Source organism: Musca autumnalis, unplaced genomic scaffold (genome assembly GCF_047663935.1).
Source record: "Musca autumnalis isolate F117 unplaced genomic scaffold, ASM4766393v1 scaffold_2, whole genome shotgun sequence".
NCBI lineage: Eukaryota > Metazoa > Arthropoda > Insecta > Diptera > Muscidae > Musca > Musca autumnalis.
In genome coordinates, this window is record NW_027411755.1 from 177332288 (window position 1) to 177352677 (window position 20390).

At 37.5% G+C, this 20390-nt stretch overlaps 1 protein-coding gene across 4 annotated transcripts in view; it reads right to left on the bottom strand.

The window, feature by feature from the left end:
* Tep3 (Thioester-containing protein 3) overlaps positions 1–15744 on the bottom strand; it is a 75228-nt gene extending 59484 nt beyond the window's left edge. Inside the window, exons 1-2 of one of the 4 annotated variants that reach the window (XM_073970055.1) lie at positions 15623–15744; positions 14935–15199 (exon numbers count right to left, since the gene is read on the bottom strand). In XM_073970055.1, the coding sequence (XP_073826156.1) occupies positions 14935–14999 (65 nt within the window). In that variant the 5' untranslated portion in view covers positions 15000–15199; positions 15623–15744. Of the gene's footprint in view, positions 1–14934; positions 15200–15411 lie in introns of all 4 variants that reach the window. The other 3 variants (XM_073970056.1, XM_073970057.1, XM_073970059.1) reach the window with 3 other exon arrangements.
* Between the last annotated feature and the right edge of the window lie 4646 nt (positions 15745–20390).

Consider the following 20390-nt stretch of genomic DNA (forward strand, 5'->3'; position numbering starts at 1 on the left):
AAGCGAAAAACAGAGAGACTTGGAGATCTTTCCTTAGTTCGGTCTATGGAACAAATGTTCTGTAATGGGCCAGCTAAGTAAGTAAGTAAGATTAACAGAATAACAGTAACCATTTTGAACTTGTAGGAATGACTCTAAAGGTAAAGAAATTTCAATGGCTGTGCGAACAAAATCCAATTTACCTAATTATACAATGTATACCATAATATGGAGGGTATAATTAAAATTGTCATTGTTTGTAACACATCGAAATATTCATCGGAGACCGTATAAAGTATATATATTCTTGATCAGGGTAAAATTCTAAGTTGATATAACCATGTCCGTCTGTCCGTCCGTCTGTTGAAATCGAGATAGAGCTCACAATTTTTAACATAGAGCTTTGTAATTTGGTATAGAAGTTTCTATTACTCCTAGGATGTTTGGTATTGCAAATGGGCTATTTCGGTCCACGTTTTGATATAGCCCCCATAGAACGGTACCACCCGATTTTCAGCATTTTGAAGGTTTTAGCTTCATTATCACACGGAAATGGCTGAAATTTGGTACTTAATCTTCGTTGGGGGTATACAGTCTGTCGCAAAAATTAGTATACACCGTTGAAACCAAAATGTATTAGGGATAAATATCACTATAACTTATTGAAAACAACAAACAATTAGTTTTATTTGATAGACAAGAGGGTTGTCTTCCGTAATAACAATTAAAAGTGCGCAATATTTGCATACATTAGGAAATGTACGGTTCGAATCCCAAAAAGACCAAAATTTATGTCGCAAAAGTTAGTATACAGCGAAGAATCCTCGTGGAACTGTGTAAAAAATTCTTGATATTTTTGAACAAAATGAAACTAAATCAGTACTTAAGATCATAAAGAGTATATTAATTGGTTTTAATGGCAGTTATAGTACTTATAGTGACAAGTCCAACGTACACTGGATCGTAAAATCCACAAAAATTGGTCATCTACAAATACAACAACTGTAGCGGCAAATTTCCGAGTGTTATGTCCTGTTTATGAATTCTAAAGCCATGAAATGCTCAGAAAAGCTCTAAAGTTTCAATATGGGGTGATCTTGATCGAGTTTCGACTTGTTCTGTTTGAAAAAACGGAAATTTCTTGAAGGAAATCCATACTTTTGAGGCCATTGTCCTTTTGAAACATGTAATAATCCTTAATCCTTACACATAAGGACTTTACTTTTGAGTCAATTTTCTCACAAATGTTGCCCCTTTTCATATCCTCACCAAAAGTAAATAGTAGGAGAACCTCAAGGTCCGTTGTAAGCGCTACAGTTATACTGTCCTACCGGCCTTTCAGCAGTATCGGACATGCTTCTCGTATCCCTAGTGTATAATTTACTACTAATGTCTAATGAACTTCTACTTCTAACTGATCCATTTAGTTGTATTTTGGTCCTAAGTGAAGCGAACACAGCTTTTCAGAACGTTTTTGCGCAATCCATGCGTTATAACAGCAGAGAAAGCTCTGTATTAAAATTTTAAATTAGCTATCATATCCTTCTGTGGTGGTGGAGTATCACTGTAGAGCTTACTCCAGAACTTGAGGTTCTCCTACCATTTATTTTTGGTGGGAATGTGAAAAAGGACATCATTTGTGAGAAAATTAACTGAAAAGGAAAGTCCTTTTGAGTAAGGATTAGGGATTATTACATGTTTCAAAAGGACAACGGTCTCAAACGTATGGGTTTCCTTCAAGAAATTCCGTTTTTTTCAAACAGGACAAGCCGAAACTCGATCAAGATCAACCCATATTGAAACTTTAAAGCTTTTTTGAGCATTTCATGGCTTTAGAATCCATAAACAGGACATAACACCCGGAATTTCGTCGCTACAGTTGTTGTATTTGTAGATGACCAATTTTTTGGATTTTACGATCCAGTGTACGTTGGACTTGTCACTATTAGTACTATAGCTCCCATTAAAAGCAATTAATATGCTCTTTATGATATTAGGTACAGATTTAGTTTCATTTTGTTCAAAAATATCAAGAATTTTTTACACAGTTCCAGGAGGATTCTCCGTTGTATACTAACTTTTGCGACATAAATTTTGGTCTTTTTGGGATTCGAACCGTACATTTCCTAATGTATGCAAATATTGCGCACTTTTAATTGTTATTACGGAAGACAACCTTCTTGTCTATCAAATAAAACAAATTGTTTGTTGTTTTCAATAAGTTATAGTGATATTTATCCCTAATACATTTTGGTTTCAACGGTGTATACTAATTTTTGCGACAGACTGTACAACTTTCCCCCATAAATTTGTCGGTATAGGTCCACGTCTTCATACGGTACGGTACCTCCGGATTTTCGGTATTTTGAAGGTTGTGGCCACAATAATCCACCGAAATGGCTGAAATTTGGTATTTCGTCTTCATTTGAGGTATTAAACGTTCCATATAAGAATTGTAGGTGTAGCTCCACGCCTTTATATAGTCCCCATAGAAAGTACCTCCCGATTTTCGGTGTTTTGAAGGTTGTGGCCTCAATATTCCTCAGAAATGGCTGACATTTGGTATTTAGTCTTCGTTTGGGGTATACAACATTCTCCCAGAAACATGTCGGTACGGCACCACTCCCCCATAGAACTGTACCTCCCTATTTCCGGTATTTTGAAGGTTGTGGCCTCAATATTCCACAGAAATAGCTGAAATTTGGTATTTCCTCTTCATTTGAGGTATTAAACATTCCATATAAAAATAGCCCCCATAGAACTGTACCACCCGATTTTGGGCATTTTGAGGGTTTTAGCCTCATTATCACACCGAATGAGTGAAATTTGATACTTGGTCTTCGTTGGGCGTATAAAAATTTCTCCCAGAAATTTGTCGGTATAGGCCCACGCTTTCATATTGCCAAAGAAATAGAAAAGCGGGCTTATGAAAAAATCGAGATGGGCAGGAGCCAGAATGAAGACTGGAAATTCTACCAAAAAGTGAAACATCAGCCTGATGGCTTATGTACAGGCACACACTTCTGTAAATGACAGATACATACAGTGTGCTCAAGATATAGAAAGGACATTTTTACTAACTGTTGCTATCCAACACTAACGAAGACGACGAAAATACCACAGATCCAATATCACAAGGTGACATTGAATGCACCCCGCCCAGCCAAGATGAGGTATAGACCGGCTGAAGAAAAATAAGACCACAGGAGACGAAGGCTTACAAGGCGAGTTGTTCAAGCAGGGACGACAATCTGATAAGGTGTATGCATCACTCAGTTAGCATCATTTGTCACAAATTATATACTTATGCTCAAATTATAAGGACATAACTCTACTCCATATTGCCTAATAGATAGTCTCCGCAATATTGTTGAACGACTAAAGCCTATGGTTAATGAAATAATTGAGTCATAGCAAATCCACAATTGATGCAGATCGACACATACCACGTCTTTATCAATTAGAAAGCAGTCTTTGACAGTCCTATACGTTCAAATGGTAAGGTCATATTAGGCAAATATTTGCTCCAGAGAACGGTAGTCTGCGCTTGAACAAGTGAGCCTAAATAATGCATAGAAATTTATGCTCACTTGCTCTCAGTAAGCTCACACTGCCGACGCTGGAGCAAATATTTGCCTAATGTGACCTTACCTTAAGGCATTCTAAGTCATGTCTGAATTTATTGTTCCCGCAAGGCTCATTCGGCTTTGTAAGATGACACTAACTTATATCCGGTCCTCAGTTAAAATGGGAAAGAAACTCTCCATAGAGGTTTCACACAAGGAGACAGAGGTGGATAAACTCACAAAAATGCGCATAAATGCTAGGGTGATGACTAGACATCGGATTTTGCATATTTGCATATTTTTTATTAATAAAGATACGAAAATTCTGATTGGACCAAAATTCGTTTTGAAGAAAACTGAATGCAATGACAGGCTCATATTTTTTATTTTTTTTGCATATTTGCATATTTTGCATATGCACAAAATATGCAAAAAATATGCAAAATATGCAAAAAATATGCAAAATATGCAAAAAATATGCAAAATATGCAAAAAATGTGCAAAATATGCAACTAATTTTTTTGACGAAAATCGTCAAATTAAATTTGGAAAGTCATCAAAAAGTGTTCTAAATTAAGTTTATTGCCGTTAAACGTCGATTTCATAGCAGATTATTATGTTATTAATTATTATTCCGCCACAGCAATAAATCTGGACTAAAAGACTTAGAAAATTTCCTATAACCCAGCCTTCTTATTACAACATAAGTTGCTTTCTGATACAAATTTGTTCAAAAACTCAATCAGAAATGTCAAAATGAATGTATCCAAATATGTTGATAGTTTCTGCTCGGCCAAATTGTCTGACAGAATATCAAATGAGCTAGAAATTAAGACTAAGACAATATTGAATATTACATAAAATCTTTCATATTTTACTAAAAACATATAACATATAAAAACATATACAGGGCAATCATGAATATTTCCCTCCGAATTTTCCGCACGGAAAATAATTTTAGAAAGTGAAACTCTTTTAAAATCAATATTTGTTAAAAGTTGAAAGCTACTAGATTCGCTTCATGATGGCATATTCTAGTCGAATCGACAAAAATATTCCCTTTTTGGGCATAAATATGGAAAAAAATTGTGACATTTGGGAAAGGAAACAAATTATGCACGTAATTTTTATTCATGATTGCACTGATAACTATATTTTAATACCAAGGGTATTATGTTTTAGTGAATGAGCTTGCAACATGCAAAAGGAAACAAAATAGACCCACAGTTCATTTTGATTATCTGCATAGATTCGCACTTATCCATCTGGCCAGGTCATTTTGAAAACAAAGTACAGGTCACATTTATAGACCAATTCGCATAAAAATTGGAGATTTTTTGGCCCTAGGGCGATCCCTGTTTATTTTGGTAAGAATCGATTCAGATTTGGATATTACACCCATATATACAGTATAATCTCGATAATCCCTACACCACAGGTTTCGGCGGTGTCCGAATTATCAGATTGTCCGGATTAACGAATAGTAAAGAAAATAAATTATTTTCTATGATTAAATAACTCGTGGTAGTTATATAATACTCTACGTGCTCTAAGTGTTAAAAATAGTGAGATTTTTCTATACGTCAATCCGGACATTTTTATTGGCATTGCCCGTATTTGTTCCTTTCCTTACTTTTTACCAATTTACCATGCAACAAGACTCAATTTTCCCAAATTACAGAAAACGCCAATCAGATTGTGAAAGTAGAGCTAGAAATATGACGTTTTTAAAGTATACATCAGGATGTAAGCAAAACACGGGACAGGTTTGAAATTTAAATTTTTCTGAAAATTAAGATTCCTTGAAATCTTTGCCTTTTAGGTGTATAGTGCCTTTGGCAACTTTAATGACAATATTGCGGCGAATATTTTTCTTAATATTTTATTTATATCCTAGACAACAAGACTAATATGTTATAAAAGGTGTTATATCCTTGTACTCGACAATTTTTTCTAAATGTTGCTGAAAAAATGTATACAGCAACTAGTCCATTAAACAACTGTCCAAATTCGAAACATTTGTAATAATTAGTTCAAATTATCGAGTACACGGTCAGATATAAGTTAATTAATTGTATAATTTCTTTTCGACTGTGTTATCAAAATTGTTTTCCTGTAGCAGGAATGAAAGAACTCTATTTTTTTAGCATTCCAAATGCTTTTCTAGCAGAAATATGTGAGTGGTTTTGCCATGATAAAGATAATTCCAAGGGTTTGACTTATTTTACCACTACCACGCTATTGTGTGGTTTTTCTAAGGGATATTATTTTGCACTAATCATTTGGTGTTCTTCACATCAATTTTAACTACATCCCACTTTAAATAAAACTTGTTGTTTTTAAAAATTTGAGAACAACAAAACACGAGATTTAGCTGAAATTATTTTACAACAATAAAATAATGCAAATCTCAACAAAACTGCCAAAAGTGAATCTAAAAATAATGCATTACTTTTCGCCGAGGAGTGAACATTTCCCAATTCTGCATTAAACGGTTGTATGCGTACAATATACATATAAAATTATGTATTTTTAGTGCATTAAACTAAAACCATGTCATCAAATTAAAGCGGCAGTTAGAGCATTTTTCCAAAGAAGCTTTTTGACCACAAATATAGGACTAAACACTATAAAATATATTCAAATCTAATATGTGGATATTCAAAACGTATACTTCTAATTATAGTTATATTCCAGAACCTGGAATCGTAAATGGTACTTTAGTACTTTTTCCCATTTTGCGCTAAAAAACGAACCCTATTTCCAAAAACTAGAAAAAATTGCGCTTTTATCTAAACAAAAATAGCGATGACTAACTGTAGCTCCTTTGTTTTTCTGCTAGACAATTTTGGACGATTAGAAACTATCACCATATTTGGATACGTTGATTTTGACATTTCTGATTGAGTTTTTGAAATTTGTCCATTATCTATCTACATTTGTATAGGAAGCAAATTATGTTGTAATACGAATGCTGGGTTATTTGACATTTTCTCACCTTGTGAAAACTGATTTAAGTCTTGTTAGTCTAGATTTATTGCTGTGGCGGAATATCTGGAGAGTCTCAATAACATAATAATCTGCAAAAAACTATGTAAAACGTCAAAAAACTTAATTTTGAATGCTTTTTTGATGATTTTCCAAATTTAATTGACGATTTTTGTCAAAAAAACACTTGCATATTTTGCATATTTTTTGCATATATTTTGCATATTTTTTGCATATATTTTGCATATTTTTTGCATATTTTTTGCATATTTTTTGCATATTTTTGATATGACCCCAAATATCGAAAAATTGACCCTCAAAACGCCTAGATCCAAAATTTGAGTCCAATCGGATAAGAAATAAAAAACATGCTAAAATCCGATGTCTAGTGATGACTTTTCGATTATTTCTCAAACTAATGCACCTTTACAAACTGCAAATTGAGAACAAAGGCCGCTTTGGTTACTTCAGCGGCAAACCTGTTGATGCCAATACCATCCACCAATCCAAGCGAAAGACGACAATGTAAGCAACTGTCTTCACACTTACCAGGTCAGCGATACCTGTTTGTAACGAAAGTAGCCCGGACTCATCCGACAGAAGTGCATATAGTCCTTGGGAGGGTGTCAATGCAGCATTAACGAGCAAAAGGAAGCATAACGCAACAGGCATTGCAAGACGATTTGTTATAATCTCAAAGCTGTGGTCCCACAAAGCAGCAATGATGTGCCACCGCTTTCCGCTGAGGGCACTGAAATCCCAACCTTATATCCCCCACGAATCTGCAAGGCTATCTACAAGGAAGCTGCTCGAGTGAAGGAATACTTTGTAAGCACGCTTTACCTGAAGAAGCGGAGAATGCACTTTGACGTCGCGTAAAATCTTTTCACTCATTTCTTACTTCTGGCCGGAGGTTCAGTAGTCAATTGTTCGGCGCTGAAGATTTTGAAGGACTATCTGTAGCTCTGAATGACTACTCAAAAGCTCCCAAATGCGGGACCACCCTACCCGTTTTCAGACTTCGGGAACTCAAAATGGGCAGGGTGGTCCCGCTATTAAAGCCAGGCAAGGATGTCAGCAAAGGTGAATCGTAGAGACAGATTTTGCCTTTGTAGCCGGTAGCAAAGACTCATGAGGCTTACCTGTCGTTGATACTGGACGATATTGAGCGGACACGCCTTTGGCCAAGTTTAAAAGGTTATATAATCAATTACACTGTGACACAAAATGGAACTCAAAGTCTGGGGGGTGGAAAATTTCTTTTGAATGTGAAAGCCCTTGATGAGTATACTAAGAACCCAAAAGGAAATTTTCGCCATAGGTCAAGTTTCTGAGATATCGCGCGATGAAGTTTTTGATTTTTTCCCTATAATACTTTGGAAAATAGCTCCATATCTCCGTTTGGCGTTGTTGTAGCTTCATTTTGAGGTGACATGTCTTCAGTCAAATCGATTGGCGAATCTTTTTGTAGAACATTTCATTCTTCTAACTCAATGCCTTTCATGTCCTTTTCGTCCTTTATTTCTTGAACCGTAGTGAAAGTACCACAAGATGAGATTTTTCAGCATACAAATATTCTACAAAAATGTTGCTCAGAAGATTTTAGGTACGGTTCTCTTTGACAACTAATCGATTTTGTCCCGTTTTCATTGTCCTTTTTGACATTTAATCGGTTTTGGTTCAGAAATAAACCAAATTTTTTTTTCTATATATTCGTCATTGGGTATTTATTGGTATGTACACATAACCATTGGTTATTGCTTATGTAGACATCTGGGGTGCTTCTGAAATATTTACCACAAATAGCTATTGTAATGATGAACACGTTAATAACAAATTTTCTTGGAGGATAGATCCGGTTATCTCAATTTTTGAACCGGATATTCCGACATTAAAACCGATTTTTGAACCGGTTTTAAGTAACCGATTAAACTTATATGTATACCGTTAAAAAACTTATAGAGTTGTCAATCAAATTAAATTATTTCGCTTCTGAAAACGTTGTTAGTTGCAGTTCTAGAACAAAAAAACCGTTTTCCTGAACCGTTTTTAAGGAAAAATATCAATACGCGCAAATATGGAGATCAAAGGCTGGGGGGGCAAAAAATTCTTTTTGGGATGAAAGTCGATGAAGGTAATATTACGAACCCGGAAGGACAGTTATGCCGTAGGTCAAACTTCTGAGTTATGACGCGATCAAATTTCGTTAGGTTTTTTGTCATGTAGGTATGTATAGTTTGTCAATAAATTAATTTCGCTATAACTCAGAAGTTTGACCTACGGCATAACTGTCCTTCCGGGTTCGTAATATTACCTTCATCGACTTTCATCGCCAAAAAGAATTTTTTGCCCCCCAGCCTTTGATCTCCATATTTGCGCGTATTGATATTTTTCCTTAAAAACGGTTCAGGAAAACGGTTTTTTTGTTCTAGAACTGCAACTAACAACGTTTTCAGAAGCGAAATAATTTAATTTGATTGACAACTCTATAAGCTTTTTAACGGTATACATATAAGTTTAATCGGTTACTTAAAACCGGTTCAAAAATCGGTTTTAATGTCGGAATATCCGGTTCAAAAATTGAGATAACCGGATCTATCCTCCAAGAAAATTTGTTATTAACGTGTTCATCATTACAATAGCTATTTGTGGTAAATATTTCAGAAGCACCCCAGATGTCTACATAAGCAATAACCAATGGTTATGTGTACATACCAATAAATACCCAATGACGAATATACAGAAAAACAAAACTTAGTTTATTTCTGAACCAAAACCGATTAAATGTCAAAAAGGACAATGAAAACGGGACAAAATCGATTAGTTGTCAAAGAGAACCGTACCTAAAATCTTCTGAGCAACATTTTTGTAGAATATTTGTATGCTGAAAAATCTCATCTTGTGGTACTTTCACTACGGTTCAAGAAATAAAGGACGAAAAGGACATGAAAGGCATTGAGTTAGAAGAATGAAATGTTCTACAAAAAGATTCGCCAATCGATTTGACTGAAGACATGTCACCTCAAAATGAAGCTACAACAACGCCAAACGGAGATATGGAGCTATTTTCCAAAGTAATTTAGGGAAAAAATCAAAAACTTCACCGCGCGATATCTCAGAAACTTGACCTATGGCGAAAATTTCCTTTTGGGTTCTTAGTATACTCATCAAGGGCTTTCATCTCCAAAAGAAATTTTCCACCCCCCAAAAATGCTGCTGCACAGTGTTATATGTGTGAACGCCAGTTGTACGTGAAAATCAGGAACAAGAAGTCCAAGCTCCGCAGAGTTAAACAGGGAGTTTTCCAAGTTGATATCTCCGGATAATGTTTAACCTCTACCTCTCCTGTATTCCAACCCCTCCAGACGTCATTGAGATCGTAACATATGCGGCTGATTGTACGATCTTGGTTAGATACCTCCCCGGATGTCATTTGTAAAAGGCAGAACTTCTAGTTGACTAATCTTAACACATTTTCCAAGCAAGTTATATGCAAATATCCGCTACTAAATATATGTCCACTGCGTTCACCACATGGACTGCAGAGGTGAACACTGAGTTGAATGTAATGGTCGATGGTAGCAGAATTCCGACAGCGAAAATACAGCATGTTCGTGTCGTCCGCATATGCCACAGCTATCTGCGATAAGCTGAGATGTAGGAACAAGGTCCTAAGGTCCCACGCTAGGCCCTAAGGTCCCCAGCTGGCCGCGCTGCAGATAAAAAAACCTTCTTGACCACATATTAAGCGATAGATCGGTCTGTGCGGCACCAGTTTGGTCCGCGAATATATATAACTGCAACGCGATGGAAATATATTCAAACCTGTCGGAATGCCGCCTTAACAACTGCAACAGGGTGCCTCCTCATGTCGTTAGTGTAACAACTACATGATGAGGCAAAGATGCTTCCAGTACAGCAACAAAATGGTATGCTCTCGTTGCAGTACTTGCTCGAGTGTTACCGTGAGAGTCATACCAATCACCTAATCATGGTGAACCCAGGCATGTCAGCAGGAATCTTCTTGATCTAGAGAGAGATGTCCAACGTTATAAGAGAACCCCCAAGCATAAACAACTATCGTGTGAATGCTGTCCTCGTAGAACATCCCCCATCTAGCATAGCTGAGGAGCGTCAGACACAAACAAAAATCAAAGTCATCAATACAAGCCGTGCTTGCGATAGAAAATCGTAGAGAACTTTTTGTGTTTGAATCAGAAATTTACCACCAGCTTCCAAACAAGAAAAAGACTTCCCATCGAGCGGTATCGTTTACCTTACAATCTGAGAAGCAGCTATAAAAAAATAAACACTAAATTCCAGTCTTTTAGATTGAATAATGTGGCAAAAAACTTCAGAATACGTCAAAACGGAAGGCAGGTTCTAAGAGAGCTATTTCAAAACGTGAAACTATGCCGACCATTCTCAGGGGAAATATTTAGTGCTCTCAATGAAGACTAAATACCGAATATCAGCCATTTCAGTTAAATAATGTGGCTAAAACCTTAAAAATATCTAAAATCGGGAGACAGGTTCTATGGGGCTATTTCAAAACATGTACATATTAAGATATACCGAATTATACCCATTTCTGTAGCATAAATGCGGCTAAAACTTTGAAAATACCTATTTGCAACCATTTCGGTGCGATAATCAGGCTAATACCTAATAAATACCGAATACTGGAAAGTTCCTGTCTATGGAGGGCTATATACCAAATTTGACCTGTACTGACAAATTTCTGGGACAAAGTTTGGTAGACCGAAAAAGGGCTAAACACCAAATTTTAGCCATATCCGTGTTATAATGAGGTTAAAACCTTCAAAATAGCGACAGTCGGGAGGAACCGTTCTATAAGGGACCGTATCAAAACATAGGCTTGTACTGACAAATTTTTGCGGAAAAGTTTTGTATAGGTGGGCCATATAAAAGCTTAGACCAGTAAAGACGGAAGTCGGAAGGCCGCCAAGAAGAGTAAACGCCAAATTTCGTTCATTTCGGTTGGATATTGAGGCCACAACCTTCAAAATAGCGAAAATCAGGAGGTACCTTTCTATGGGGACTATATAAAAATGTGGACCTATACTGATAATTATCTTCTGAGATGTTAATACCCTCATGGAAGACTAAACACCACATGTTATGGTTTGATAATAAAGCTGAAATCTTCAAAAATCGGGAGGGACCGTACTATGGGGACTACGTGAAGACGTGGACCGATATACGACTAATTTCGGATGGAAAGTTTTATACCCGCAACGAAGATTAAATACTTAATTTCAGCCATTTCTGTGCGATATTGAGGCCACAACCTTCAACATACCGAAAATCGGAAGGTACGGTTCAATAAGGGCTATATCAAAACGTGGGCACGTATAGCCCATTTTCAATATCAAACATCCTAAGAGTAATATAAACATCTGTACTTAATAGTAAAGCTCTATCTTAAATATTGCGTAGATGACGGACATGGTTATATCGACTAAGAATTTGCCTTTGTCTATTTGAACCCTCAGCATTATGCTAACGTTCATACGGGCAAAATGTGCCTAAATCCGTTTCTGACAATTTGGAGTTGATTTAGCAATGTCCGTCCTCCTGTCTGTCTGGCTGGAGCGCACGATAACTCTCAAACGGATTAACCGATTATATCGGTCCACTCTTTCCGGTACCTTCTCCACAAAAGTTCTGAAAATTTGTGCGCACTATAACTCTTGAAGGGAGTAACCGATGCTGTCCTTACTTTGCACATCGTGAAATTTCTGCCAGCCTTAGATGAGGTTCCAATATAGACTCAATCGGTCCACTCCTTCGGGTACCCACCACACAAAATTTCAGAAAAGTTCAGTTTAGGACCTTCTCTCGACTCGCTTTGATTTTTGCTGTAACAACCTGTATTCACCGCCCCCCATACGACGGTACAAGTTTCATCAGGGGCAAGTCTGGTGTAAAACCCCCTATGGCACCATATGTAGTCGCTGGAGAGCACTGTAACTCTCGAACTGTTTAACCGATTTAGTCCAAAATTTGGCCATCGTCATATTTTGTTCAAACTTAGTTTAAGTTCGAAGATGGGTTATATCGGTTCACTCCTTCCGGTACTCCTTCCGATAACTCTTGAAGGAAGTAACCGATTTGTTCCATACTTTACACATCCTAAAATATCTATCAGATGTAGATCAGGTTCCAATATAAACTCAATCGGTCCACTCCTTCGGGTACCTCCCACACAAAATTTCGGAAAAGTTCAGTTTAGGACCTGTTCACGAATCGCTTTGATTTTTGTTGTATAACTTGTATTTTCTGCCTCCCATATAACGGCATAAGTTTTATCACGGGCAAGTCCATACTTCCTGAGAAAATAGCCTAAAAGGTACAAAAAAAAGCCCTATGACACCGCGTGTAGTGGTTGGAGCGCAAGATAACTCTCGAATGGATCTGCCGATTGAAGATAAGCCATATCGGTTCTTAGTTTAAATTGAAGATAAGCCATATCGGTTCACTCCTTTAGGTACCTCCCACACAAAAGTTCAAAAATGTTCGGAAAAATTCTCGAATCACATTGATTTCTAGCATTCACTGGGGCTAGTCCATACTTCTTGAGAAAAGAGCGCGAAAGATGTAAAAATCCATATGGCCCCATATGTAGTCGCTGGAGAGCAGTGTAACTCTCGAACTGTTTAACCGATTTGGTCCAAAATTTAGCCATAGTCATATTTTGTCCAAACATAGTTTCTGTTCGAAGATAAGCCATATCGGCCCACTCCTTCAAGTGTCTCTCCTACAAAATTGTGCGCACGATAACTCTTGAGGGGAGTGACCGATTTGGTATATACTTTATACATCCTAATATATCTACCTGATGTATATCAGGTTTGAATATGGACTATATTTGTCCACTCCTTCGGGTACCTCACACAAAAAAATTTCGGAAAAGTTTGCTTTAAGACTCGATTCACTTTGAGTTCTGTTGAAGCAACTTGCATTCACTGCCTCAATTACGACGGTAAAAGTTTTTTCAAGGGAAGTCCATACTTCTTGAGAAAACAGCGCAAAAGGTGTAAAAACCCCTATGACATCATATGTAGTCGCTGTAGAGCACTGCAACTCTCGAACTATTTAACCGATTTGGTCCAAAATTTGGCCTTCGTCATATTTTGTCCAAACTGAGTTCGAAGATGGACAATACCGGTCCACAACTTCCGGTAGTTCTCCTCAATATTTAAAATATGTCACTAAAATGGTATGCACGATATCTCTTGAACGGGGCAACCAATTTGGTCCAAACTTTGGATCTTAAAGTTTGTTGTCCAAGTTTAGTTCAACTTCTAAAATGGCCGATATCGATCTTCTACTTAGGGTACCTCCTCCCCCACAAAAGTTCAAAATTTCTGTCTAAGTGCAGTTTAGGATCTGTTCGAAGATCCTTTGGAAATGTATACCTATGCTGTTCGTTTAGGTCCGGTTTATAGCCATATTACGTTTTCCGTGGACAAGTCCATGCTTCCTGGCATACTGGTCCAAAAGTTTTACGATGACGCACTGAAATGACTAGTTGGCGCGATATCTATCAAAAAGATATGACTCTAAAATAAGATCCATAATGGACTATGGCGGTTCTACTCCGCAACACTTTTGAACTTTAATTCTAATGCAGATTTTTGTCGGCAATTCAAATGTTCAGAAAGGGCCACAAAATCCTAAAAAGACCCTAAATACATTCGATCTTAGAATAAACTTTCGATTCACATAGGCTGAGGGTATATCTCAGTCGGCAAAGCCGACTGATACTTTTTACTTGTTTAATTCCGTTTCAATGTAATTAATGTGAGGGCAGAGATTCTGTTATGTTGTTGCTACTGGTAAGTCATGTAGTTGCAAAATTTAGCTCAACTAATGACCAATCCTCGCCCCGTCCGTCATGCACGCATTTAATTATTATGGCGTTTGTGTCTTAAGTCTTTTGTTTTATGTTATGTGATTTTTTCGTTCGATTTCTGCTACTCTTTGCCTTTACAGGTGGTGACACGGATACATTGTGGGGGTCGGTGTGTGTTTAAATGTTCTTTGTTGTTGCCATTCGATTGTTGTTGCTTTTGGCTATGATGTGTACTTTTTGTTTGGTTAACGTGAATTAAAAACAAACTGGATTTGTTGATTTCCAGTGTATCGCACAGCAGCAGCACATGAGATCATTTTTATGCCAAAACACAACAATAATTTTACACTCACACGTTTTAGGAGACCGATGTTTTTTTATATATTTTTGTTGTTTTTTTTCAGAAAGACAGAATTTGATTTGATTTAAATGCTATGAATTTTTCGGCTATACAAGTTTTTGGTAAAAAGCAATTTACAATAAATTTTACAAAACAAAATCGAAAAAAATTGGAATACAAACCCTTGACCAGAATTTAAATGCACCAAAAGTGACAATATTATAAAGCACTGCTGTTTCACAAACATTTTTACTGGTGTTTTTGTTGCTACCGCTTTGCGCTTGATGGCTAAGTTATTTGCTGGGTATATTCACTTTGTTGTTGTTGTCGTCTTGCGTCGCTATGTCGCAATTGTGAGCAGTTGTTACGCTCTCGTTAACATTTAGCTTAGATTTGTTGTCTTTGCGAAATGAAATTCTTATTATTTCGTTGATGGATGACGGATGACTGTAAACAAAAAAAAACACACAACTTAAAAAAAAATCTTAAAAAATTATACATGAAATCACACCACTACCACAACATCAAGAAAACTTTTTTTCTGAACAACTTTTATAGCAATCTTTTGCTAATTCTCAAAACAACACTTCATCATCGAAATTATTAGAAACCACTTTAATGGACATTTTATTTCAGATTATTTTGTTTTTTCTTTTTACATTCATCACACATTTGGATTCATTGATTATTGTGTGGGTAGGGAGATAGTCGTCTTTTTAGAAACACATCCACGCACTTTTTTTCAAATTTCGGAATCAAAGATGTTTAGATACACTGGCCAGTTGCCTTTTTTATTGTTTGTTAGAATAAAATATTTTTTTTTTGACAATTTCCAGAATTTTTTTTGCTGTTTTTTCTTCGTTTAATTACGTTTCGTTCGTTTGTTGTCGCCGTTTTTTCTCTATACGTTGTTATACGACGCGAGTCTTAGCCACTACTAAACTCACAATCATCTAACAATGGCTTAATTCTGTTAACTCTCCATTGTGTTTTTTAGCCATGTTTTTCCTACTCACTTAAGCCTACATTTTAGTTAAAGCTCTTTATTTTGTTTTGTTTTGATTCTCTCTTTGGCACACACACACAAAAATTCAAAGCTTTAACTGTATCTTTGCAAAGTATTCAGTAAAATTGTTTGAAATACAGTGGACTATCGTTAAAGGGGAATGACAATTATTTAAAAAAAAATGTTCGCAATAGCCAAAAAAGAAGGGGCAACATAAAGACGAAGTAACATTTGTGCCAGTTGAAATTGGGTATTCTCAACAATGAGAAAAACTTAAGATTTTTAGAGAGATAATATGAACTTCAATCAAGTCTTAACCTGATATTGTCCTACATTTTCAAACTCGTCTATCATTTATACTTACTTACTTTGATGGCGTTTATTCTAATATAATAATTGTTCTACAAACATCCCATAAGGGACAAGGGAGACTTCTCTCATATCAATGAGTGCAACCCGATTCATATTAGCTCAATGATATGGGACCTGCAGTTTATCGCCGAGTCCGAACGGCGTGTCTAAGACACCACTTTTGTAGAGAAGTTTTTCATGGCTGAAATACTCAGGAAATGTCGCCAACATTACTGAGGGGTATTTTGCCACCGTTGAAAAGTGTTTTTATGTTGCCTGGCCGGGGAATCGAACCCACGACCCCTACAGACCGCATAGAGATTGTAACGTATGCGGATGATTGTATGATCTTGGTGTCAGGTACCTTCCCTGATGTCATTTGTGAAAGACTGAACTGACCGATCTTACCAACTTTCCCACGCGAGGAATATGCAAATACCCGCCACTAAATCTACGGCCATTCTGTTCATGTCATAGTTGATGGTATCAGAATTCCGATCACAAACTACCCCAAAATTCTAGGGGTCACATTCGACAGGATGTTCATGTCGTCCGCGCATTCCACAGCTATATGTGACAAGCTGAGATGTCGGAACAGGGTCCTCAAGTCCCTAGCCGTCAGAACTTGGGTGCAGATAAAGAAACCTTCTTGACCACATACAACGCTTTAGGTTGGACTGTGTGGATATGCAGAGCCAGTTTGGTACGTGGTTTTAAGAATAACGCGATGGAAAAATATTCAAACCTGTCTGTATGCCGCCTTAAGAACTGCAAATGGGTACCTCCTCATGTCTTCAGTGGACCATCTACATGAGGAGACAAAGATTCTTCCAGTTCAGCAACACAATGGCATGAGAGAGGTCCAACTTTACAAGAGAGAACCCCTAGATCAGCAAAGCCTATCAAGATGGTTTGAATAGCATTCACACAGATGTAGTCGCAAATGCCAGTCGCCTAAATTCCTATAGGGCAAGGACTAATGACACCGTGCCAAACATCTGTCTAATATACAGCTCAGGCCAGCACGACACACTGCAACTTTTCAACTACCCTGCCAAACCTACTCAACTAAATCCAGTAGCTCTGTGGCTACAACTTATTGAGGTATTTCTAGAACTGGAGGTGGACCCAGAGCCAGATTAAGTAGAAAGACAAACACACAAATAAATAAAATACTGTTACCACACACCTAAGTACGGTTGTTCTGGGGTATCATTTCGCCGCCCATATTCGAAACCTAAAGCTTGATGGAATACTCCTAAGCTATTTGTATCAGTTACCAGCGTTCCTTCATCATCTTTCCTTCAGTTTCGTGTTTTATACTCTGTTAAATTTGTTGGACTTCATTTTGACTCATGAACTTCTCGAGTTTCTCGCACTCACCTTTTCTTGCTCTTCTTCTTCTTCTTCTTCTTTCTCCTGAAAATATGCTTCTCCCAGTTTCCTAAACATTTTCCTTGGTGCTTCGCGTTGCTACTGTCTGCAGGGTTCTCTTCACTAGTCTTATGACACTCCTAATCGTTCGATCGATTTTAAGGTGGTGGTTCTGGGTAGCCAAGTATGGTTTTCCCATCTGGGGACATCCTGGAAGAACATTGCTTTTATACGGATTGTGACAATTCTCCCATCAACCGGAATGAATCTGGAGACCACGTTACGCTTCTCCTCTTTTCCTAAAAATGTTCCTTGGTGCTTCGCGTTGCTACTGTCTGCAGGGTTGCTTTGTATGTCTCTTCTTCTCTTCACTAGTGTTAGGACACTCCTAATCGTTCGATCGCTTTAAAGGTGGTGGTTCTAGCAAAGTATGGTTTTCTCATCTGAGAACATCCTGAAAGAACTTTGCTTTTATACTGATTTTGACAATTATCTCATCAACCGGAATGAATATGGAGACCAGATTTTGTAAGCCTCCGAGTTACCATAAATCCTATACCTAGCTCATGTTTCCTTCACACGATTTAGCCCTGTCCGTCCGTCTGTGTGGTTGGATGGTTGGCAAGGTAACTCTTTAAAGGACCAACCGATTCAGTCCAAACTTTGCACTTCCTAATGTTTCGTCCAGACATACATATGTATGTATATCGGTCCACTCCTGCAGGCGCCTTCCACATAAAATGTCAAAATTCTCCACAAAAATGCAGTCTCGTATCGTATTAACATTTTTGCAAAAGTTTTTTTGTTATTATTGTTGTAGCTACGCAAATATGTTCCTTCGTATATTTTATTCAGTTATCTGGTTCTGGTTTCTGTGTCCAGATTCAAAAATGTTGCTACCTGGACTGACTGCTTCTATAGACAATAGAAAAGAAGGAGAAAAAATGAGCGGGGTTAGATGTACAGCTAAACAAATGCAGCGTGTTATGTGGTCCCAATCCACATGTAGGTCATGTGTTGCCTTGGCAGCTGGTGTGCTTCTGCTGCGATGGTTGGGTTATGGCCTCAGATTACGGCATTCGAACTGTACCTTTGTACTGCATGGGCAACTGCATCAGTATGAAAGCTATTCAAGTCTGCCTGATAGGCTCGTTGATCCTGAGGTTATATACCTTTGGACATCTCTCTCCAGATCATGAAGATCTGTCGTAACTATTTCGTAGCAGAGATGCTTGCGGCGATAACACTGCTTCGACAACATCTCGTTGTGCTGATGTACCGGTAAAATCTTCGTCTCCTCATGCAGATGGTCCACAGGTGGCATGAGGAGGCACACTGTTGCAATACCCAGGCTGGCATTCTGACACTTTTGAATATTCTTCCACTGTGTGGCGCTAATATTTGCATACCACGCTGGCACCGCCTAGCTTACCGCAGACCGGCCTATTGCTTTGAAAGAGGTCAACAAAGTTTCTTTGTCATCAACCCAAGTGTTGCTGGCCAAGGGCTTGAGGACCTTGTTCCTACTACGGATGACTAAAACAAGCTGTCGAACGTTACACCCAATATCTTGGGGGGTAGTTGATGGTCGGAATCAGGATATTTTCCGGTCATCACCAAAATCAGTAGTCTTCGTCCCCTCCGGGACCCCCATTTACCGCCAAAAATTTCGTGACGATCCGATCAAATTTGCGACCTTTAACAAGATTTCAAAAAAATGGAAAGATGGGATGTTTTACCGACTATTGTGATATCTCCGCTATATGGTCACCTACGCCGACCTAGTTTGCATCATTGTAAAGGTGGAATCTTCTACTTTCATAGTCAGGCTTTGCTTTTGGAAAGTCCCCAGCCAAAGCTGTGATATTCGTCATTATAACTAAAATCGCAAACATGAAAATTTGGGGTTTATTTGCGACTATTGTGATATCTTCGTTGTTTGATCACCTACAAGAACCTACTTTACATCATTAGAAAGGTGATATTTTCTACTTTCATTGTCAGGTTTTGCTTTTGGTATACCCCATATAGAAGCTGAGATATTCGCTTTGGAAAAAAACGTTGTCTTTTTATCTACATACGTTTTTTGTCCTTTCCGACCCCTAAATATTATCCGACCATCACCAAAATAGGCTTCTTCCCCTCCGGGACCCCCATCAACACCCAAAATTTCGTGACGATCCGATCAAAATTGCGACCTGTAACGTGATTACAAGGTTTAGATGGACAGACGGACAGACGGACGGACGGACACACATAGCCAGATCGACTCAGCTCGTCGAGACATTCATTTTGATATCTATAAGTATGGGTCTGCGACCATTATTTCGATGCGTTACAAACTTTTTGGCCTAAACCAACTTATAATACCCTCCCCACATAGTGGTGTAGGGTATAACTATGCGGTTTTTTGTTCACAATATTCCGTCGAAATATACAAAGATTATTTGCAATTTATAACAAATACGGACTAAAATAAGTATTACCTACTACTTTGAGGTGACAATAAATGTATTGCATAGGGAAAAGCAGTACTACAAAACTAATCATTTTTGAAAATGTTTGTGGTCATTATGCATTTTTATGACTTTTGCGGCTAATAATGGACTAACAGTATTGAATGTGATAAAATTCAGTGATAACAAAAGCCGTCGTTCAGTGATAAAAAAATAATGAATATTTGACTCAATGTGTATTGTCGGATCATGGACCAATGCAAAACAATTCGATTTTGGCTTTGAAAACATCTAAATACCTCTGGACACTATAGGGAAAAATAGACTCTCAGTGTATAATTTGGAAAGACCTACAACAGAGCTCTATTTCCTCTCTCAATATTATTTGAACCACTTCATTTTTACTAAATGTATAGATATTATACTCTGCTATCATAATAAATCCCATAAA